At 40.0% G+C, this 23,927-nt stretch overlaps 2 protein-coding genes and 1 long non-coding RNA gene across 3 annotated transcripts; 2 read left to right on the plus strand and 1 right to left on the minus strand.

Annotated features, from left to right (window-relative positions):
- The first annotated feature begins 3,193 nt into the window (after positions 1–3,193).
- On the plus strand, positions 3,194–3,926 carry LOC131678808 (uncharacterized). Its single transcript, XM_058959149.1, has one exon. The coding sequence runs from the start codon at positions 3,309–3,311 to the stop codon at positions 3,843–3,845; it is 537 nt and encodes a 178-aa protein (XP_058815132.1). The 5' UTR covers positions 3,194–3,308; the 3' UTR covers positions 3,846–3,926.
- Positions 3,927–11,207: 7,281 nt separating this feature from the next.
- Positions 11,208–14,024, plus strand: LOC131678810 (vacuolar fusion protein MON1 homolog A). Its single transcript, XM_058959157.1, has 4 exons — positions 11,208–12,123; positions 12,191–12,755; positions 12,813–13,094; positions 13,151–14,024. The coding sequence occupies exons 1-4, from the start codon at positions 11,444–11,446 to the stop codon at positions 13,289–13,291; spliced, it is 1,668 nt and encodes a 555-aa protein (XP_058815140.1). The 5' UTR covers positions 11,208–11,443; the 3' UTR covers positions 13,292–14,024.
- Positions 14,025–17,347: 3,323 nt separating this feature from the next.
- Positions 17,348–17,903, minus strand: LOC131678813 (uncharacterized). Its single transcript, XR_009303738.1, has 3 exons — positions 17,866–17,903; positions 17,696–17,789; positions 17,348–17,634 (listed from the first exon to the last, which is right to left on the minus strand). It is a non-coding gene; the product is annotated as an uncharacterized LOC131678813 (long non-coding RNA).
- Between the last annotated feature and the right edge of the window lie 6,024 nt (positions 17,904–23,927).

The following is a 23,927-nucleotide window of genomic DNA, read 5'->3' on the forward strand; positions in this document are numbered from 1 at the left end:
TTTTCATGCCGATTTCGGTTTTAGATCAGAGTCGCCCTAGGTTCGCTAGCATCACTTTTCATCGAAACTTTCTTTCGAACATGTTGACAGCTACGCTCATGGGCCAGAGCTGCCAGATAATTTGCTTTAAAAAATAAATCACTTCATTTACTGAAATTCTCGACAAACATATGATTACGGCCTAAAAGCCAACTGTCAAAATCCACTTTGAATTGAAATTCCGAACAAACCGTTACTAGCCGAACATAGTTCACAGCAGTTTATGAAAGAGAAAACCTTTCTCTTTCGTTTACTACCAACATCTGTGATTGGCGTGTAACGGTTTGTCCGGAATTTCCATTTAAAGTGAATTTCGACAGTTGGCTTTTAGGCCGTAATCATATGTTTGTCGAGAATTGAAGAAAAAATCACAGTTTTTAGACAACAGTTACGCAGAGTGAAGCCAAAAAAGTCTACCTATCGAGTATAATTGAAATCCGTCTTTGATACCTCTGTAGCAAAGTTGGATTCTAATTATGCTCGATAGGTAGACTTTTTGTGGCTTCACTGCTCTGCACACTCTTTGCGTACCTTTATAGTAACGCTTTTGGAAAAAATAATAATTGGAGTATTGCGTTGCGTTGCGTTGCGTTGCGTTGTGACGATGATTTTGGCGGATTGCACACTGACTTCATCATGTTTGACTGCTGATTATCTAATAAGAGTTGCTTAGGAAGTGGTAAGTAGGAATTCATACCAATCCGACCCATATTAAAACCTCAACAGCATGATAGCCATCATTGCCGGCCGCCCCCATCTCCATCGTTCACGGGGAAGGATAAAGGATAAGGTAGACAGGAAGTGTTGATGCTCCACCTACTTAACGGAAGGACGACGATTCATCAGACTCTTCCATAGGTGTCGCGGAGTTGGTGGTTTGGAAGGGTATCAGGTCTAGGATTCGCTCCAAGCAAACGATGCGACCTGTAAAGCATATTTTATTAGGTAGTTGTTTAGTTAGTCTTCGAGTGCACGATCACTCGAAAAAGAGATGATCTTGTTTAGTTTTTGGTTATTTTTAAACTCTGGGCAGCCGGCTACCGAGAGTATACTATGTTCCCTAAACAAAAACAATTTGAACTCCACACAGCCGATCGTGGGAGTATTGCCTGGAAAAGCTAATCTTATCTGCGTAATGGGCCGGATCACTATTTATTGCAACAGTATTTGGACAGAACTCGCTACTTCTTCTCTACGATATATTTATTGGCTTGAAAACTACCAAGTGACAGCATATTATACTGGCAAAAATAGCGCGAGATGTTATAAATCAAGGAAAGTATTTCTTATTTTCCATATCGGATTGTTTGTGGAATACAAGTATACGAGCGATAATACCGAACACTGAAGGGAAATATAAAGGATTGTTAATCTGATGCACGGGCTTGTTAGCAATAACGGAGCTTTAAATTAGGTTCATAAAAACAGACGCGGCGAATTTTCAATACGTATTGAGCCGTGTTCATAGATACTAGTCAGATTAGTCGTATTGGGGCTAATTTCCGATCAACTATTCATTTTTACGGCAATGTTTTCTCGACTAGATCTGTTCGCACCCTCTCATTCTGTTCGCACCCTCTCATTCTGCGGTCTAAGGACCAAATGTCATCAATAGACTTAGAATCGCGTGGAGGCATGAGATAGGAAACTTGTAAGAATTTTGCTATCCCACCGTTTGACTACCAGAATGGATGGGAGAACAGTAATACTAGCAAATACCGACTACCATAAGAGCGGTGCAAATTTGAACGAGTGACGTAGAGTACTGCACTGAAAAAAGGATCAGGAGTGCGATTTTACGAAGTTTTAGCTTCCGATGGCCCTACATTTTCTGACAAAGTGAAGTTCTTGAATGTTGAGATTTTTATTACTGTTTAGAAAAGCAAAAGTATCATAAAGCTAGTGTCAGGCCTTCATGAGACCTCAAGAAGTCACTTTTGGAGGTATTCGTAAATGTAGATTTGTCGGTAGACGGTTCCAAATATAATAGAAAAATACCTAATTTAACACAACTACAGATCACTTGCAATATAAAAAGCTTTTTGTGAAATTCGACAGCTCCATCTTAGGCCAATTCAATAAATTTCCTGCATGAAAGTTTCCATTTTTTAAAAACGGTTTTTAAGCCAAAGCTTTGGAAGTTAAACCTTGGCGTGGAAGTGCCGGTATATTAATATATTCTGTTACTTAGTGTAGAATTAGATTTCGTCATTTACGGCTAATATACAACCGCCAGAAGAAACTTAAAACGTTGGTACACAATCAAGAAAGGCGAATCAGAAAAGGTATATGTCAGTGATTCACTAAATACAGACTGGAAAGAGGGTAATATGGAAAACCTTAAGGTCCGCCCAGATTAAGTCTTCGGTACGGAACAAAACCTCGGCCTAGGAACTCCTAGCATGTTGTTAGTCGCCTCTTACGACATGGGAGCAGTTCCCAGAGGTTCTATTCTTGGTTGAAATAGTGCAAAAAGATTTCAGCCCGCCGGAGGAAAAAATAATAATTGGAGTATTGAATAATAAGTAGCGTCTACCAAATTAGTTATAGAATTTGCGTTTTGACTTTGTCTCATTAGAATCCGCGACTAACTTATGACAGCGGTTGGAGTTAGAACCTGACTCAGTTTCAAGTTCAAGCGAAAACGCCATCAGTGACAATTCTGATTAAGCCGATGAGAATTAATGAAATCGATCCTAACTCCTTTTTTTCAAGACATTGTCCACACTCTATTAGATACTGAAATGGCAAAACTCTCGACAAACATATCATTACGGCTTGAAAGCCAACTGTCAAGATTCACTTTGAATGAAAATTCCGGATAAAAGGTCACTCGCCAGTCACAGATGTTGGTAGTAAACAAAAGACAAAAGTTTTCTCTTGCATTTAGTACTGTGAACTGTGTTCTGGCAGTAACCGTTTGTCCGGAATTTCTCTTTAAAGAGAATTTTGACAGTTGGCTTTTAAGCCGTAATCATATGTTTGTCGAGAAATGACCATTGTTAAAGAAATTACAGGGAGTTCGCCAAAAACTGATATTTAAATTCCAAAAATCTGTGTTAATCTCTGTTTTGTATTGAAGATATGTATTTTGTTTCAGATGTGTCTATACCTAAAAATCTGAATAAATGGCAGCTCTGCATGGATGAGCATCGATGTTCGAAACGTTAGGCAGTTCTCTACCACCCCGTTTGTTTTGATCAGTTTGTACGTCTCCTTCTAACAAAAATGTGAATTTCACACAAAAAACCCAGCACGCCTACCCCAGAATGCAACCGGACGATCTCTCGATGCCCAGAGGTGACAATAGAATAAAACAAAAGCTAAGCCTACACGTGAAAAAGCGCCTACAAGAGACTGGAAAAGCCTCGCAAATCCCGTCGGACCTGATATGCCCACCGGTTGCATCAACCCGTGGAGCACCCACGGGATCAAAGACAAAAAAGCTAAAGATAAAACACTCGCCATCTACCTCGTCCACCGTAGTTTCCATTGCGGGCGCTCAGTTTGGTAGCGGCAGCAACAGCAAACCAACAGCACCGATAGAACTGATACTTTCCCCCGGGACGACAACCGGTGGTAACAGCAACGATGCCACCAACAGTAGCTTCAATTCTGTCGATTTGGACCCGGACGCGAATGGTTCCAACGATGGACAGGAGCGAACCGAGAAGAATGGCGGAAGATCGGTGCCCAAACCGGACATTTTTACGTTGATACTGAACGAGAAAAAGAATTCGTTGATGCGAGATCCCGAGGTAATTAAGCTGTTGAGCGAAATGATGGCCAAACGAAATAAACATTAGAATAAATGTATAATGAAATTAAGTCACGCTAAAATATATTGCAAGTAAAAATGGCATAAATAAACATTTTATAATTTTTTTGATCCGCACGTATCTTTCTAGAGGAATCCCAGTGTTCAAGTCTTTATATTGAATGCATCATTAGTCAATGTTTGTATTTATTGTGTTCAAAATATTTATTTTTTTGGACTGAAAATCTAAAAAATAATAGCGTCGTTCTATTGATGACTGCCAAATTTCTTGGTTCCACCTATCACCATTGGAGCATGGAGAATATGCGTCTATCTAGATCATAAAAGTCGTATAAAAATTAACGGTTTATAAGTCTACAGGGGTTTGCGTTTCGACTTCATGACTTCATCTCTTCGAGGTCTGGCACTAGCCCAAGGCAACAGACTGACGCTCTAACATTGGAAAGACTACTCGTAAACACACCCAAACGACTTCTAACTTTCGATGACCCAGGAGAGAAGTTCTGTTTGCTGATGAGACATAGTGAAATCGAACCTTGCTTTTAACCAACACCCTAATGCGTGGGTCATTAAGTGCGCAACTGAGATTGACTGAATTGGGTCATTGCCCCATTGTTTTTGATTTTTTCCGAAGCAACTAAAGTTGAATATATGTATCGAACTTAGTTTTCGCTTTTTTGAACGCAAAATAAAAAATATTTCATGAAAATAAATTATTTCGACCATACCTTCTATTGAACTACCTTGATCCCTACCCTAATAAACAAAAAATTATACACGAACTTTAACCCATATAATCCAACGATTCCACATATTGTTGTGATTATACCCTGAACAGGTCGTTAGGCTAGATGTTTATTAGGAATATTCTTTTGCTGGGAAAACTGTCAAAAATGCTAACCCATGTGGCTAAATTCCCTGTCAAAGAACACCGATAGTGTCAAACAAGGACGTGTTGTGAAATAAAAATCAAAAATTATTCTGAAGTTGTAAGGGTTGAACTTACATATTATTATATTCAGAAAGATGAGCTCTATCGGTTGTTGTAAATTGGAATTTTATTCTTCATTTAATGACCCAATTGAACTAGATAACTCAGATTGGCCATTGTTAAACCTCTAGTTGGGATATGCTGGTATAACACCGAGAACACTCAAGCAACCAAAAGTTCGTATAAGGGAGCTGCATAAGCTTCTCGTGTTAAGCAACTTTTCAGTGCGTTTTATGTTCTAATAGCGGCTTAAGCAGCTTTCAAGTTCCATTAAAGCTTAAGCAGCTTAGAAGATCGCTAAGAACTTTATGTGAACTTTAAAGTGTGCTTTTTAAGTATTATTCGAACTTCTGGTTGCTTGGGCAGTCATGCATGTTAGAACACATAAGTATACAATACATCTTGTATATATAAATCAAAAGACTTGGTTTTGAATTATTGACGGATAATTAAAAACCAAGTCGTTTGATTTATATATTCAAGGCTTAGAAAGCCAATCATTAAGTAAAAGTCATCACAGTCGAACAACAATATAATATAGGGTGCGCCATCTGGATGTATCCTATGTTAGCATTGAACAACTTCGCCATTGTCCAGCCAATTTTAACAGATAAACACAATTCTGAAACGTCATTTTGTGCCATTTTCGCTATGAGTCGATTTACAATCGTAAATCGTAGCGTTCGTTTTTCAAAAAAGGAGAGACCATCGACAGCGCACGCTACCGTTGGATTTTGGCGCAAAAGGTCTGAAAAATTTCTATTTCAACAAGACGGGGCACCTCGCCACATCGCAGCCGCAACAGTCAAGTTCTTGCAGAGCAATTTCCCATGACGCGTTGTCTCAAAAAATGGTGATTTAGAATGCCCTCCACGTTCTCCGGATTTAACGGTACGACTTTTTTCTGTGCGATTACTTGAAAAGTAAAGTTTATTCTAGCAAATCTAAGAACCTTGACGATCTTAAAGCTTATATACGAGCTGAAATAGGGATCTTTAGGGGGGTGCGGGTTAAGGCATATTCTGATGCAGATTAGTACCGTGAGTTAATATCTCAGTCCTTTTTCAATTTTTTGGCCCGAAACTATTGAAAAAGACATTTTTTAGTTTGTTTCCTTTTAGGACAATAACACATCCAAACCCATGCGACTTGCACGACCCTATAGGTTGCCTTATCAGATCTACCATAGTTTGCAGATGAAACTTGTGATGGCAGGTTGCTAGCGGATTGACAAAGTACCAGATCATGCTGTGTGGGGTGCTGTCCCGGTTAACAATGAGGCGAACGAGATATTTGCAGATACGTCATTTAGTAGGACAACTGTCAGTTTGCTGGTTGAGTTTAATTTGGTTTTTTTTAATTTAAAAATCATAAAAGAATAATTAAGGTTTAAGAATGATATGAGTGTACTCGTAAGGACACCCGCTACCAATACATATGAAAAACTGGCACAATTTTTCCAAATTAAAGATCCCTATTGCTGCGATTAAGCCCAAAGTGCTGTCCAATGTCATGCTAAATGCCCTGCTTTTTGTGTATCAAATTGGGGTGGTTTATAATAAATGGCAAAAAATATAAAAAAAAACTTTACTTGTAAAAATCGGCTGAAAAATGACGGAGTTATTCAATATTGAAAAAGAATACATCTAGCTAGCGCACCATGTACTAGTGTAATTATTTGAACAAGCACTAGTTGAAACCTGGGACGGGACTCGATAGATGTTTTCTTTTTCTTTTTGTTCTATTCATTCTATCGTTCGTCTCATATAGCCTCCCTTTTTACCTCACATAGTTTAAATGGACTGGGTGCATTTGACAGTACCAACGACTCGACCAGAAACTTAATGAAACATATACTGAAAAAAGTGACCGAGTTATTTAGCGCAGTTGACAGTACCCCCTGGCTGCATTTGACGTTAGATATTTTGCTATTCGCATGTCTCGTCTCAGGTTGAAACACAAGTTTGTAAATTAGTTATGGAATTTGCGTTTCGATTTCGTCTCGTCAGAATCCAACACTAACTTAGTGACAGGACTAAGCTAGCGTCGGTTTGACGCTTGCTTCAAAAAAATGGACTCAATTGATGAATCCGGAAGGGTCGAAACCGAAAGTTGTTCGTTTTCCTATTCGCTTGTCGAGTTATAGGACAGTGTTCTGGCATGTATCGATCCAACAGTGCGCCTGTACAAATGGAGACGCAAACGATTTGCAAGTCGAGTGCAGCGTCATATAATGTAGAGGCGTTGTATTGCAGAATGAAGAGTAAATTGATTGTTTGCAATTTGATTTGGTATTGTTTCCTTGGACAGCCCAAATAAAAATCTTATGGTCGAATAGCTTAACGACGTGTTCAGGATATTATACATACTATATGTAAAATGGTTTTACCATATACACACAGAATAAAAATATTGGTAAAAGTAAGAGTGTTCCTCTCTTAGCAAAAAACAGCCTACTATTATGCAGAGTGTATGTAAGGAGAGTGAAGACAAGTGGCATGATTATCCGTCAGTGATATTCCAAATGAACAAACGAGCTGTCAAAATACATTAATTTGACTCGTTTGGAATGACACTGACAAATAATAATTGTTCCAATTTTGACAGTGTCGTCATTCTCCTTATATGGACTCAGCTATTATGTTGAAAGTAAAAAAAATAAATTAATCAAGAATATTAATCAAAATAAAAAAATTCCTTTTAAGCTTATGAAGAATAATAATCAAAATAAGAGTTTTATTTTCAAACTAAGAGTGTGCGTTGGTTGTGGTTTGCTAAGAGTGAAAAACTTCTATTTTTACCAACATTTTTTTTCTGTGTGTGGGTTATATATAGTACGTGTATAGTTTATTTGTGTTAGGGAGGTGATAATATTATGGTCTGGAACCTGATGTGATCCGTAGGTCGACTTTGTCAGACTAAAGAGGACTCATATACGTCGTGAACAGGTTGAAATCGAGTCTAAGAATCACCGGCTATGCAAAAAAAACCGTGATAATTGTTGCCATTTTGTATCTACAATTGAAAATTGTTGAATGGGATGGAATATATGCGGGGTTGCCCTCGTTTTCAGTTTCTCATGTAGTTTTACCACCGACAAACCGACATGACAACTAGAACGATTTCGGTGAAAATTTTTGGCAAATAATTTAAACTAAATTAGGTAGGAACAGTAGCTCCATCTGTATAAAGAGTTACACATCATTACTTAACGTGTCTCTCGGAAAAGAACACTAATGTCCTTTAGTAAAAGTCTGGACAAGATGAGTTTGACATATTAAAACGAGCAGAAGTTTTTCGAATTCAAATGAGCTGAGCATCGTATATTAACGTTTCAAGTAGAAAGTATTGGGTTATTGACTGGCTTTGTTATCTGGTTGACTCTATGAGAATCAATGAATCGAAAAAATAGAATCAAATTCGGGTTTTATATCACATTGATAATTAACTATTCCTTTTCCGAGAGTGAAATGATGTACGGTCGGACCGTAGATCTTTCGTCGAAAATGCAGTGTATGCCATTTGCCCTGAATCACCTGACATTTTGTCAAATATCGGTATATGTTTACAAAATTTAGTCAGCTATATTTGTCAAATGTTCAACAAAACTAGAACATATATTTCTAAGGTTATAGCACAGAGAACAGACGTCCATCTTTGGCATTCAACTTGTGTAAAAATCTTTAACGGTTCCAAAGGTAGTTGGGATATCCAAACCAGGAGCGCTACTGTTTTTAGTGGCTGAGTTCGACTGAATTGGGTCATTAAGCTATATATAGTTTTCCGTTCCATTCGATAAATTTTAGATCCAATATACATAATATAACATTATTTAAAAAAAATTTCATTGTAATACGTAAAAAAGTTTTTTTTTGTTTTTTAAAATAAATCTTATGTAAACATAGACAACCATACATAGGAAAACTGCGGTTGTTTACGTCTGGCCTATCAAGACAACACCTAAAATGAAAAAAAAAAAACTATATGCATGGTATTTATGTCAAATCAAAATAACCCTGCGGAAAAACCGGGAAAACATGTGTTAATTTTTTCTGACAGGGCATCATTTGTCGTGAAATTCGATATGTCAAATGCTTCTGATAGTGTCAAATCAAGACTGTCAACATATTTCTTTATATTAAATTTAAATTTTATTTTTACGTTTCCTGAGTTGGAAAAAACATTGTTGTAATCACGAAAATCATTTTTATCGTTGTATGTAATAAAAAAAGTTTTTTTTTCTCATTTCTTCCAGTATAAATTCCAACTTAAATTATGAACCGATAGAGTCGGAATCGGTTGTTTTCTTTGAGCAAGAATTCATACTGAATCCATTTAGGATTTCGATCCGGTTCCGGAATGGATTTGTTCCCACATTCCGGAAAGGCTGCCTGAACAATAAGCCTGCCTCATGGCTACCTCACGGCTACCAGGCCCGATTCAGTGACGTTTCCACTTGGATGTCAGATTAGGAAATGACAAGTAAAATTCGCCCGCTTCAAACGTGCTCGTGGTTACTGTTTTTTTTTTATCCACCATTGCGTATTGACCGGTTGGAAGATTTTCCAGTTTTATTTTGAAAGTAGTTTTTTTATACATAGGTAAGCATTCCATTTTTACTAAAATGTTTTAATTCCAGAAACACCCGAATTACGTCGATTGCTTTCAAGAGATCGTCTCTTCAATTCCATTCCCTTCAATACACCGTGTCCAACGTTTGGTTTTGCCAAACCTAAATGTTAATACCCTCTAAGAACGGTTGGTTTCAAAATCGTCCAATGAAGGACGTTCGTTGGACCAATTTGAACAACGTCCAAATAACCGTTCAACGAACGTCCATCGTTGGACCCGTGTTGATCGATTTTGAAACAATTTTTTGGACGTCTCAGTGGGTAGTCATCTATCCTGGTGGTATCGGGTCCTTAAGGGCCAAATCAATAAGATGACTCCATCCAATAACATCTAATAAAACATAAATTAAAATATTTTTCTTTTCTTTTTCTTCGAAAACTAAATGTGGCAAACAAAACAATAAATTGAAACTAAGAAGAAGAAAAAACACCAAAAACCGGTTCACTAGCGGTTGTGGTCACTCTGGCTGCTAGAAGTAGAGCAGACGGCTGGCAGCCATGCCTTCCTCAAAACCGATAGGCGAAATTGTGGTACCCAGTAAAGTTCAGCCGGAAATGAACTGGAATTCTGGCTGGTTCCAGTTCGTACACAAGCTCCAGTGACACAACCGATTCTAACTAGAATCGGTTGTGTCACTGGAGCCGTAATACGAACTGGAACCAGCCAGAATTCCGATTCATTTCCGGCTGAGCTTAACTGGGTAGAAACGGTTGTATCGATTGAGGTGTATGTCTGGCAGCCGCGTGGCAGCCATACACCAGATTGTCTGCCAGACATGTTTCGGCCGCTGGCAGCCGGGAGGCAGTCGTCTGGTAGCAAGCGTTGAGCGGGTTGGGATAAATTGGTTTGGCGGTGCTAGTGTTTATAGTATATTAATTCAAATGTTGCACACGTTTTTTCAAACATTTTTGTTCAATCGTGGAAGTCTGTTATCTGTGGTTATAGTTTCCTTTAACCATTTCAAGTATATCCCAACTTCTTTGAGCCAAGTGCATTGAAACTATGGTTGTCTATTTTCCCTTGTCCAAACTGCTACTGGAGGAACTCTAAGCACCTAGAGTAGCTTCGATGATTATTAGAGAATTGACTGAAAATTTCGTAACTCGTACTGTCAAACGGTCGTCCGTTTGACAGCACGAATTACAAAATTTTGTGTCGGCTCTCTAATATTATCTTGCCAAATTTGAAAATACAGTGCCATCAGAGATGCCAGATTTGCAGACAAGTCTGCAAATTCGCAGACTTTTAATTTAAGCTGCAGATTTTTTCGATGACGCAGATATTTGCAGATTTTTTAGTTTGGTTGCAGATATTTGCAGATTTTTTAGTTTGGTTGCAGATATTTGCAGATTTTTGAATATAAAGGCTTTTGGTTACACTAGCTTTCCTGACATTTTTTGTTCTTCCGAGACTTTTAAAATTATTATTGCAGACATTTGAAAAAAGTACCTGGCATCTCTGAGTGCCATGTCAGTTTGTCGGTGGTTTTACTACTTGTTTGTTCCCAATTGTGATCGCTGCTTTATTCTCCGGGCAACGGGGATATGTTGCGAATTATGCTGCGTCGTGTGGTGTGATAGATTCTAGTTAGTACTCTGTCTACAGTGACACATTTTTTTTGACTGGCTAATAGCACACACCTTTTCAAATCCACTTTATGTGCACACTTTTCGACGTAATATCACAATATATTTTTTGCTGTACACAGTTTTATTTTTTTTTTTCGAACATTGAATCACCCCCAGGTCGGCAAATTCCGAACGATACAATGTATGTCAAAGAGTGTCATTCTTCGTGTATTTACCGTATTTACACTATCCATCATTCGTCGATTATCGTGATTAGTGGCTCTTTTCCTCCAGTTTAGTAACTTTTATTTATTTACCGTAATAATAGTCGATGATGACGAATAGTAACTTTCGCAACTAGATGCGATTAGCAAAGAAAAGTGCCCTCGAACTAGCAGAAACGAACCGAATCAAGGTGTTTGCAGACTACACAAAATGAACCAGTCGCAGCCCGACATGGGAGAATCGGAGCGCTGCGAACCAGGAAGCTGTCAAGAAAGTATGCTGATTACTACTGATATGATTGAGGAGTTTTCGCAGGAAATCAGTATCAGCTTGGTGCAAGAAAACAAGGATAACAATGGCGTTGATGCAGGTGCTGATAAGAAATTTGTGGCTGGTAGCGAGGAGACGACCAGTGGAAGCATAACTAAAATTCAGGATGGGCTGCAGGTTGATAAGGATGGCAGCGACGGAACGATGAGTAAGTCAAGTTCGTTTAGCAGTGCTAAAAGTAGAGACTTGACAGCATCTTGCACCAGTCTGCTGGACGAAGCAGCGGCGGGGAGTCAGGTCAGTCCGGTTCTGCCGGGCAGTGAGAATACCGAGACGGAGGATTACCTGCACGATTCAACGTTTCTGAACAAGAAGCGACATGTCTTTATCCTCAGTTCCGCAGGAAAACCCATCTACTCGATGCACGGTAACGAGGACAAATTGGCGACTCTGTTCGGGGTGATGCAGGCACTGGTTAGCTTTGTGCAAAGCAACAATGATTCGATCAAATCGATTCATGCAATGGGTGTAAAATTTGTATTTCTGGTGAAATCGCCCCTGATATTGGTGGCAATTTCAAGGACGAGTCATAGCGTACAACAGGTACAGCTACAGCTGACGTAAGTATGATCGATATGTTTCATAATGTTTCCTGTACTAATTAATTACTATGAACATTGATTGCAGTGACGTTTATAATCAAATACTATCGACGCTTACCTTGAGTCACATGCAAAAGACTTTCGAGAGGCGAAAGAACTTTGATCTGCGTCGCTTGCTGGCCGGAAGCGAACGACTGATCGATCATCTGCTGGTGAATGACAAATGTGATCACAGGCTAGTATCCAACAATCCCTTCAGTTTCATGACGCACTCGGTGCGGATTTTACCACTGCAATCGAACGTACGGGAAACTATCATCGGTGCCATTCAGACCAATTGCGCCAAGATCAAGAACCTGGTGTTTGCAGTATTAATAGCCAACAACAAGTTGATCGCACTGGTCAGGATGAAGAAGTATTTTATTCATCCGGCTGATTTGCGATTGATTTTTAACTTGATTGAATGCTCGGAGAGCTTCAAATCGGCTGAAAGCTGGACGCCTATCTGCTTGCCCAAATTCGACTCGACGGGGTTCCTGCATGCGCATGTGTCTTACCTGGCAGAAGACTGTCAGGCCTGTTTGCTCCTTTTGTCCATCGAGAGGGACGTATTCTTTGTGTTGTCGGAAGCTAAGAGAAAGATAACTGACGTATGTGTGCAATATTTTAACGTTCCATTAAATGTTAACTATAATTGAAACTTTTAGAAACTTCGCCGCTCCAACTGCTTGGAGGCCATAAACGACGCGATGAACAACAAGGGCATCAAACTGCAAAGTATCGGCATTCCAGAAATTCGGCATTTTATTTACAAAAGCAAATCCAACGCTCAGCTGTTATGTTCTGAGCTGACCGTTCCGTACTCCAGTATCGATCAGTTCAAACGACTGGAGGGAATGTACTTCGAGCTGCACCATCGTATACACAATTCCGGCCGGCCGGTTAAGCTGATCTACCAAATGCAGGAAAAGGAAATCCTCCTGGGATGGGTAAAATTCACGTTCCGTTGTTATGAAGCAGAATTGAGATTCATTTTTTCCCGTAGGTTACCCAGGCTTATGAACTGTTCGCCGCTTTTGAACCGACCGTCCATCGGAACGATGTGATCAATCTTGTTAATAAACTGCTAAAGTGGATCAAAAAGGAAGAAAACAATCTGTTCATCCTGTCGGCACCGACCTTCTAGGAGTGTGCGTCCTTTTTCCCTTCGCTCGCGTTGTTTACGTTTGCGGCTCATCCCATCAGCAGCACTGGTGGCGAGTTGATGGGCTGAGCCGAGTTGGGGAAAAAGGTACGCTATATTTTACTCTAGAGCAAGGTTTTTTTCCGTACTGAGCGAATGATGAACATCTTTAGAGACGGATCGCTGGATACTAGAGGGGATTTCTTCACGGGAAATTGCGTTGTTGGACACTACTAGACTATACATTTTGAGTAACTTATGATGAGGGCTAAAAACTAACAGACAGAAAATGCTGCGGGGGAAAATTTCTGACGAGCCCGGCTGTTAATAGTTAAAAAATTGAAATGCTTTCTCTTGCATCTAGTGATGTAGTATATAAGCTCTGCGAGTAAAGGAACGTTTGAAATTTTCGCTCAAAGTGAATTTTTGACCATTGGCTTTCAGGCCCTTCTCATAAATGATTCGAGAAATGATCCCAGGTCTGCAAATCAATTAATGTTTCGTTACAAACATAACTGCGCTTTTAGTTAGCATAGGAATACAAAGAACGCTTAGAGCGAAGATAGAAAGGAAATAGTGCAGTGAATAATTGTACATAGATGTTGTAAACTATAAATAATTCTCTGATAATCTTTGCAAACAGAAATGCTCTGTAGCGAAACATGGTTTAAAATATATGAAGACTATATAACAGAACGCTCAGGCGTATTCGACTGCTAGCTGTTTCTGTGAATTATGTGGTTGTTTTGTTCCATTATTGCATGGGCGACCTTCGATTGTTTAATCAGTACTCCTGTCATTTACAAGAGAAATCCAATTTTTCGAATTATGAGCTTGTGCGACCACCCCTGGCTGCTACTCCGTTATCAATCTGGACTAGCTAAAGTTGCACAGGGAATCAATCAATGGATGATGCGTCAGCCGATACTATAATTATGGTCCGGTTGAATATATGGTCCAAATAGTGAATCTGTTGCTTACTGAAGCTGAACTTTTCGGTTCTAATAGTAAAACCGAAATCCTGAATCCGTTGAAGAACTACTTTCAAACTACGGTCGTGCTCCTTTTGTGTTTTACCGCCAACGATGATGTCATCGAGATAACCAGAAGTGCCCTTAAGGCCGGCTAGCATGATATCGATGAGTTGCTGAAAAGCACCAGGTGCTACCTTTACACCAAGTGTAAGGCGGTTGCAGTGGTAGAGACCGCGGTGCGTGTTAATTGTCAGCAAATGACGGTACGACTGAATATTTTGCAGTTAGCTAGCTTGACAAAGATGTCTTCCGGGAGTGGCAGTGGATACTGATGAGGTTCAAAGCGGAGCTAAGACCTGTTGCATAGTCTCCGCAAATTCGGATGTTGCCATTTGCTTTGTGAACTACGACGATCGGCGCTGCCCATTGTAAATAATCGATCGGTGTGGTCATATTGAGTTTTTCTAACCTTTCGCTTCGTTGTCCAAACGAGCATCTTTCTCGAACAAAAATCTTCATACCTGCGGTACCAAGCAGCAAATGTGACGCTATTGTCATTGTGAAATCTCTTCACGTCGCCTGTCAGGGAGTCAAGAATTTGCTCTGAGTTGGGTGGTATGGTACTTGTACGTGGATAGATGAAACTGCGCTTCGGAAAAATGCATGCTACTGTCCGTCGTTTTGCAGCTTCCACTGGAGAAATTGTGCCATTAGCTGCTGGTGCTGAAGCTGCTGTTGCTGCATGAGCTGCACGATGAGCGGATCTGCTGGTGGTGGGACCCGCTCCTGATCATTATCATGTGGAATTTCACCATTCTCCATGCTTCTCCGTTTTTTACGCGGGGGTGACGGAATTTTGAGGTTACTCTTCGTGAATCGAAATTTCACCAATTATGCGCTAATATACTCGTCGCCACTGTTGTAGCGCTGTGCGCGGGGCTAGTCAGGAGTCTTCTTGAATAAATAAAACAACACTCGCGTACAGACTACATAAACACACTTTTAATAACGATGGTTAAAATAATGAGCATGTGCTCAATGGATTGATCTAGTAGACTGACTTATTGATGAATGATGACTGGTTAAAAAGTGGTTTCCGCTTATGGCGGCATCTCGGAATGACAGCAAGACAGTCACTAGAGAGCCTAAAGGACGACTCAGACGATACATCAGCTTCCGGCAACGTCAACGGAACGTCACCGTTCCGTCAGGATAAGTTACATGCAGTTAAATGGAGGCATTCACACACAACATCAACGGCACGGAACGTTTTGACGTACGGTACGTGTGAACGGGCGCAAAAGAAACGTATTTAACTTATCCTGACGGAACGGTGACGTCCGTCGACGTTGACGGAAGCTGATGTATCGTCTGAATCGCGCTTAACGCAGATAGTGGCGGATGGCAGGGCAGAGTTGCCATCGCCCCAGTTTAGTTGTCTCCAACATTGAGGAAGAGAAGTTCATTCGTGAATGGAAGCTGACAGAGCAATCGGCCATGCAGTCGCTGCAACAAATAATAAGGCGGGAATTACTGGAAAAGCGAAATAAAATTGTGCCGCAGCTAGCACAAGCCAGCAGCATGGTGTAGGATAGAGATGTGATACCAAATAAAGTTTGAAAAATATATGGTGTCTTTGATATGGGAATCGTAAAGAAATCAATATTCCGAATTATATTCATTATTCATTTGCGGAAGGTATTCCTTTGCTTGTCGCTCATTGGTGGAAAGAGAAAGGTCCTCTCTATATAAGCGAAAGTATTAACGCGGACTAGCTCATTCACGTTTCGGGCGCAGCGAAGGACGGACAGCAACCAACAGCGAGCAGCTTTCATCCGCGCTACCACCAGCCAATCAGCAACCGAGCGAAAGCGATTGACTGGTACGGAGAGCCCTCTCATATATTGAGCAGCGCAATCCAAACCAGCTCATTCACGTTTCGGACACAGCAACCAACAGCGAGCAGCTTTCACCCGCGCTATTATCAGCCGGGCGGCACTGCAAATAGCAGCAGCGGAGCGACAACACTCTTCAGCCGAGCAACCATCGTCCCAACACAATCACTGAACTACCGGCGGACAGTGGTGTCAGATTACGACACATGGATGGGTCAAATCTGGATCCAAGCGAGCTAGTGATGATCTGGCTAGCGGATCAGGATAAGGCAAGTGAGGCAAAGGGAAATCATGCAAATACCAACGAGCATTTCAACAGTAAAGTTTCCTCCGTAGACTTTTCGAAGCATGGTCTCTCGGCATAGCCCGTCCCCTAACCGAAATCAGTTGCAAAGTCGCATTCAGTACATTCGCCTTTTTTCCCGCGCCTCCGGGTTCCGAGATCAGTACATTAGACAACTACTCGAATGTTCCGCTTCAACCAGACAGTCCTCGTTCAGCATTTTCACAGCGTGAACAAAACTGTGTGGTACCAGGAACCTGTGGCTATTCGGATGCTGAGAACCACATCCGCCTACAACAATGCTTGAGAGGCAATGCATTGGAGGCGGTGAAAAGTCGGCTGCTTCTGCCATCGAGTACACTACGTGAACGATTTCCTGGACAATTTCAGGACGATTGAAGAGGCATTCCCGGGGTGATTTCACATTACGTCACTTTTTGTCGAACGAGGTGGATGTCCCTGTCGAGAGGAACAAACTCATAGTCGGTGCTATGAATGAACTGCCGAAAGATGACGTATTTGTGTACACATTTGCCACACGCAGAAAAATGTATTGTAGATATAACAATATTCTGGTTCAAACTCAATAATAATTATTATTATCTCAGGGCTAAAAATATTCAATAATTGATTTAATCCATAATATTGTTATTTTTACAATAAATTTTGGTTTTGACGTTTCTAGATTTAAATCAAGTTGTCGGTTGGATCAACAATAAAATTGTTGAAACAATTGACATTAAGTTATTGATCGAATTATGTAAGCACGATTAGTTCAACAATATTCTGATTTTGAAGCAACAAATAATGTGGTAAACAATTACTATTCAAATGTTTATTTATTTTCAATAAAAATAAAACAAAATATTTTTTTATTGATTTTTTATTTATAATAATTTCTCGACAAACATATGATTACGGCCTAAAAGCCAACTGTCAAAATCTACTTTGAATGGAAATTCCAAACAAACCGTTACTAGTCGAACACAGTTGACAACAGTTTATGAAAGAGAAAACTTTTCTCTTTCATTTACTACCAACATCTGTGATTAGCGTGTAACGGTTTGTCCGGAATTTCCATTCAAAGTGGATTTTGACAGTTGGCTTTTAGGCCGTAATCATATGTTTGTCGAGATTTGTTCCAATATCTTACAGGTTCATTTGTCAGACAAGTTTCATCATTTCCGATTTGTTCTGAAAGTTAGAAAGATAATATGACTCAATATATTTAAATTATTTTAATATTGGCACTTACCCAGAGAGTATCTTTTACGTCAGTATATAATTGTAGCACTAGCCCCGAACCAACGACCCGAACTGTCCTCTATGTTGCAACTGGGTTGGGAAGTCTATGGAAACAGAAATTTTACATTTACTAAAGAAATAGTTATGATACCGCCGTTTTGCTTTGGTTTTCTTACTTACATGTATGTAGAAAAATAAATACGGTGCACAGAATACACACAAAAAATACACAATACACGCTTATTTGTTGCTATGCAAGACCAAGATAAAATAAAATTTGAAGTAAAAATAATATTGTTAGTTCAACAATAAAACAATGTATACTTAACAATAAATAAGTTTTGAATCAATAATAGAGTGAAGATTAAAATCAAAAATGAAAATGGTTGGTTTAAGCGTTTGAAATTTCGCTGCGTGCATGCGAAGAGACCTCCAGGAAATTCTGGATAACGAACACGATCCTACCAAACGAGAAGTCCTCAAGGTCGTCATGAGTTTGTTCGGCCCTTTTGGTTTCATCGCGTTCTTTCTCGTCCACGGGGAAATTCTGATGCAGGACATCTGGGCTAGAGGAACAGGATGGGATGAACAGATTTCACAGGATTGATATCTATGTGCGATGGCGACAATGGACGAAACCGTTTCCGGAACTGGATGAACTAAGAATCCAGCGCTTTCATGTGTCGTATACTTTCGTTTAGAAGCAGAGGGAAACGTGCAAGTAGCATTCGCTGGCGCGAAAACCAAGGTTGCTCCGCTTAAAACACAGTCGGTTCCAAAAATTGAACTAATGGTGGCTTCACACGGTACTCGAATGCTGAACAAGGTTAAAAGCTATCACTCGTTCCCGATTACACGGTAGTTTGTGGACTGATTCAACAGTGAGCTCGCATGGATCAAATCAAAAGATCGTCGCCGGTATCAACTATCCGTTGCAGTTCGTGTGGGTGAAATACTAATGGCCCATCAAAACTCAACCTGGCGGATCTGGTAACGAAATGGAAACTTGGGCCGCAGCTTTCGATGAGCAATCCGTGATTTCGAGCACAAGACATCCTGCAGAAAGTTAGAGACCAATGGCCCGAAGAACAACCAATTCCTGAAACATGTAAAGAACTTCGTCCCATCCATTTCAATCTGGGTCATTTCGCTCCGAACATCGTCTCTCGATTCAGTTCATGGACCAGACTGCATCGGTCAACAGCATATGTTTTCCGTTACCTCGACAACCTACTTCGGAAGAGCAAGGGTCGACATCTGGAATTCGGCATGCGCACCCAGGATGAGCTACAGCTGAGCTGAGTAGGCGCTTTGGAGGATGGCGCAAATCGAGGCCTTCCCGGACGACTTTGCTGTACTAACGAAGTTCCACGGCCTACCAAACGACCATCACTATGTTGTTGACAAGTTCAGTTCAATATACAAGGCCTGACCATTCCTAGATGACAACAGCATTTTGAGGATGCGCGGACGAATCGGTGCTGCTCGCTATGCACCGGACGAAGCTAAGTTTCGCGCGATTCTCCTCAAACACGACCTAATAACTTTTCTCATTGTAGAATGGTTTCATCGCCATTTCCGTCACGCCATCCCAGAAACCATTGTCAACGAAATTCGCCAACGCTTCGACTCAGGTCACTTGTGAAGAAGGTTGCCAAGAACTGCATTCGACCATTTACTTTCGTTGGTCTGGATTACTTCGGACCGGTACTAGCTAAGGTGGGCAGCAGCAACGTAAAACGCTGGGTAGCTCTTTTCACCTAGCTGACAATGAAATCTGCGCCTCTGGTAGCAGTGCATTCTTTCAGCACGCAGTATATATAGACTGTAATTCCACATACTGCTCGAGAAAAAAGTAGCTTTAATTAAATGAGGTTTATATAGGTGTGGCAGAACACACGGTTTGCTACTATTGGAAACCAAAAATATGTAAACCAGTCTATAGAGAACAGTTGCGTAAAGAGTGAAGTCAAAAAAAGCCTACCTATCGAGCACAATTGGAATCCATCTCTGATACTTCCGCAGCAAAGTTGGATTCTATATTTGCTCGATAGGTAGACTGTTTTCGGCTTCACTTTCTGCACACTCTTTGCGTACCTTTATACTAAGGTCTTTGTGTGGAACAAGAAGTGCTTCTCGTGCACTGATTATTTGCAAAATTAAAACCTAACCTTTAAGCAACAATTAAAACTAAATTCGTGCGAAAATTAAAATAGATTGAAGCTAATTAAGTAATTTGTTATCCTAGGAATGTTCAATTAGCGCATGGTATCAAAGACGACCCACTTCCTCATGGTCGTTTGTGCACCAAAAAATGTAAGTGTGTCACTAAGCTTTCCGAACATTTATTATAAGAAAATTATTTACAGCTTGAAGCTGACGATTATTGAAACTGTGTTTTCTTTGATTCTGAACTGCCACACGAAAATTACCTCAACAGTGACCAACCCTATCATGCATCAGAACTTAAACCGATAAACTCGCATCATTTACAACACCGTCAATCTCCACATTTTGAGAAGGGATGTAGACGCGATACTCTACCGTGAAGAGACTGTTGCAACATGGTTGGCCTGTTTGAACTTTTTTAATCTCACGACCGAGTAACGTTTTGTAGCATGTTATGCTGTTTAACGGTTTAATTTTGGGCCGAAAGTATACCACCCACGAACCAGCGGTTCCATCTTGGTAGACCTTGACTCGTTGGGGGGTCTGCGAGACATTGGAGGGAAGTGGGGAAGATGGATCGAGGATAATATCTTCTATCTTCGAAGTATCCAGACGTTCTTCTTCCCCATAAGATTCATCTTGGGGGGATCATCCGTCTTGCTTCATTTTGTTGCGGGAGCAACACGCTCAACCGCACTCACAACTTTAAAATACGATCAGTAAACAAAGAGAAAAATACAGGCCTCTGCTCCGCAGCCATTTTGTCCTAGCCAACATCTACCTTTGTTAAAATCAAAAGAACCCAATGCTGTTGCACGGGCGACATGGGCCTAGAAGCGGCTAGGCCCAACTAATGACGCTGAATCCCTCTGGATAAAGACTCGACACGTCTATCGTTTGTTTACCATTTATCTGTCAGTGTCATTCCAATCGAGCACGAAAGTTGTCAACGGCCCTCGTTCCAGAAGGATTCCAAGCGATTTTCTTCAGACTGAATGCTTTTGACGGGTCTCTTGCTCGATTGGAATGACACTTACAGATGAATAATAAGAATAAGATAGAGATGGCGAGTCTTTATCCAGATGGATTCAGCGTCTTTAAGCCCAACATATGTTGACTACTGTCAAAGTCCGTAGATCTGCATAGCGGATGGCAGGAGCGACACCTCTCTGGAAAAATATGTAAAAGAAATCGTTGAAATACTTAGCTGGTAATCCTAAGCGGGCAAGTAGGGGGATTACTCCTCGCTGTCCACTGGTTGTATATGCGTGACCTTGACGAGGTTGGATGTTTTTGCTTCGCCAAGTCATTCAGACAAAACCAATGTCGGAGCGCCTTTGTTTCGTAAGGTAGCAAATTGAAATAACTTTTTGTGCTACAATTCCTCACAGGTAATAAGTATCATTCACGGGACAGTTTATTTGCAGTGCTTTACTAAAACTTCTGCTACAGTAAGCACCTTCGTACTGCGGAAAAGAATAAACCACACCGGAGAGAACAAAACGCACTTGTTTTTCGCTACAGCGTTCGGTTACGAATGACAGGGTGGGTGTTGATTAGTACTAATTGTTTGTTTTGGCACCAGGCACGTAGCCAGAGGGGGGGCTAGGGGGCTAAAGCCCCCCCCGAAATTTTTCAAAAATAAATTTAAAAAACCGGTGACTTTTAACAAAACTTGTTGCTTATTTGGTTTGAACAAATTATTGAGAAAAAGTTAAAGAAGGCTATTTCTAACCACCGAAGGCAATGGTCACGAAATTCAGTGTGCTTTATGCTTTTGCTCGAGCCAGTGCGAAGCGAACAACAAAAAAGTAACTTTTATATTGTGTGCCTTGTCTGAAGAATACAAGAGACTGTTACTTTAATTGTAGCTGTAATAATCTGTCGAGATTAGTGATTAGCAGAAGCAAGAATTGGTGCTCCAGCCAAATGCGGTGTTTATAAAATTATTGATCATTCGCATCCTGAAGGTGTAAATAGAGATTAGACTTTCGGAAACCGGCTCTATCCAGTTCTACCATGGCAGGCATTTAGCGCTCAACAAATCAGTGCAGACGAAACCATTCATTTCGCACAACTTAAAGCACAAGGTTGTGTGTGACAATGCTATAATTAAGATCCTTCTGTATATGGACTATGAGAAAATGAATGTTCCGCTACAAGATCGGATACCGCTTACTCGCAGATTAATGTCACATTTGGGAGAAATGGAATCTATTTGGAAGGGCAATTATTGAGGGCGAAAAGCAAGGAAGATATTCGCGAACATAAAGGCAGCAACTACGATGATGACACGGAAATGTACAATAGCGAGATAGAAATGAACTACTCCCCCCCAAGACATAGTTGGTGAGGAAAAAAATATTTCCTCGCCTCGTAAACAGGTTTCCACGTGCAATGGCTAAGCGCTTGCGCGAGATCTGTAGGACAACCACATAAACTCGTTATATTATTTTTATTGTTTACATAAGTCGTAGAGAAACTGCAAGAGCCTTATTCATCTCTGATCTTCTGTCAGGACGCATCGATTCTCCAGATTTACTAGAGCGAGTTAACATCCAAGCAAGGTCCAGAACGTTACGCGGAAACGTTCTTCTGAGAGTGCCGTTTCGACGAACTATTCAAACAGCTAATGCCGCTATCACGGGACTACAACGCCTCTTCAATCGTGTGTCGCACTTGTTCGACTTTCATTTGTCTCGAATATCACTGAGAAATCGATTCCTGCAGTTTTTAGATGTAATTAGTTTAAGTTTCCATCATTGGGGCCGAGTACGGCCTGTTGATGTGCGTGATAAATAAATAAATAAATAAAAAAAGGAAATATATAAAAGACCCACGACCCAGTTTGTTATTTTTAAATGATAAGTTTTTGAATTGCACACAATTTTGAATTTCTGTATTAGGTCAGTGCACACTGTACACTCTGTTCTCTGTACACTACTCTGCGCTACACAAAAAGTATTTCAATTTATCTGAGAACGATTGAGCCGAGAATAGAATTTTCATTTCGCGTCATTTTAACGCAATACCATTTTTATTAACGCTTCATTTCATTGTTACGAGTAATTCGTTCCGTACTAATACACTGTTAATCCGTAAATCCGTGATATCTTCGACAAACGTGCAAAAAAAATTCTTTTAAAAGTGGACCGGGCAAAAAGTGGTAAAATAATAGGCAATCACGAAGAGGGACTAAAATGTTGGGACTGATTTAATCTATAAGTCAATAAGTTGGGATAACAGTTTCGATTTCATGTCTTAAGTATGTGACAGTCTTTCGTTCCGTTTTTGCTCGTCATGGAATAAAATGAGAGAGATAATCTTAAATAAGAGAGCAAAGAGAGGAAAAAATCAACCAATCTAAATCGACTCAAGATCACTCTTCTATCTTTACTATACACTCAACACGAGTTCTTTCCGAATTGCGCTCTGATCTTCTCATTTCGTCTTCGTTGCGTTAGGTGCAACAACTTTAATTGAAACTTTTTCCCAAATAGTGATAAAACAAACATGTAATCAGACAAACATTACAACTTTCTTCAAGAAATCATACATCTCTTCCAATCTTGATGATGATTGAAAAAAATCAAGAGCTAATTATTTTTATTCACAAACAAACCTATTACTAAACAGATTAGTGTTCATATTTGTTTAATGAATTGGCAAAGAGTTTTGCAAAAGTTTTACAGGAAACGGATAATTTGCTGTAATTTAAAACAGACAACTCTAAAAGAAAGCCTCGGCAAATTAGGTGCAAGTGCGATGTGTTCTCTTCCATGTGTCGGAAGCAAGTGATGCTGAAATTATTATCTATGTTTATAGTCTCTAGTTATTTTGGTGGTGTCATCAATGTTATATTTACCAAATTTTATGTAAATTAGAATCATTGAGTAATCAGTGCTAAGTAATTTTCTTTCGATTTGTGAATAGATTCTGAGCAGTTTCGCTCAGTAGATTAAATTCTGGGTAGTTTCCATTAGTAGATTAAATCATTGAAATATATATTTGACATTGTCCAAAACCCCACGAATTCCGAAATAAAACCTTCAAATAAATAAATAAAACCAAAA

Source organism: Topomyia yanbarensis, chromosome 2, assembly GCF_030247195.1.
Source record: "Topomyia yanbarensis strain Yona2022 chromosome 2, ASM3024719v1, whole genome shotgun sequence".
Classification (NCBI taxonomy): domain Eukaryota; kingdom Metazoa; phylum Arthropoda; class Insecta; order Diptera; family Culicidae; genus Topomyia; species Topomyia yanbarensis.

Bases quoted from the DNA above. Each gene is read 5' to 3' on its own strand.
- LOC131678808 (XM_058959149.1), top strand. From the start codon at position 3,309: ATGCAACCGGACGATCTCTCGATGCCCAGAGGTGACAATAGAATAAAA.
- LOC131678810 (XM_058959157.1), top strand. From the start codon at position 11,444: ATGAACCAGTCGCAGCCCGACATGGGAGAATCGGAGCGCTGCGAACCA. The intron at 12,124-12,190 runs GTAAGTATGATC...CATTGATTGCAG, and splicing joins CAGGTACAGCTACAGCTGAC to TGACGTTTATAATCAAATAC. The intron at 12,756-12,812 runs GTATGTGTGCAA...TGAAACTTTTAG, and splicing joins CTAAGAGAAAGATAACTGAC to AAACTTCGCCGCTCCAACTG.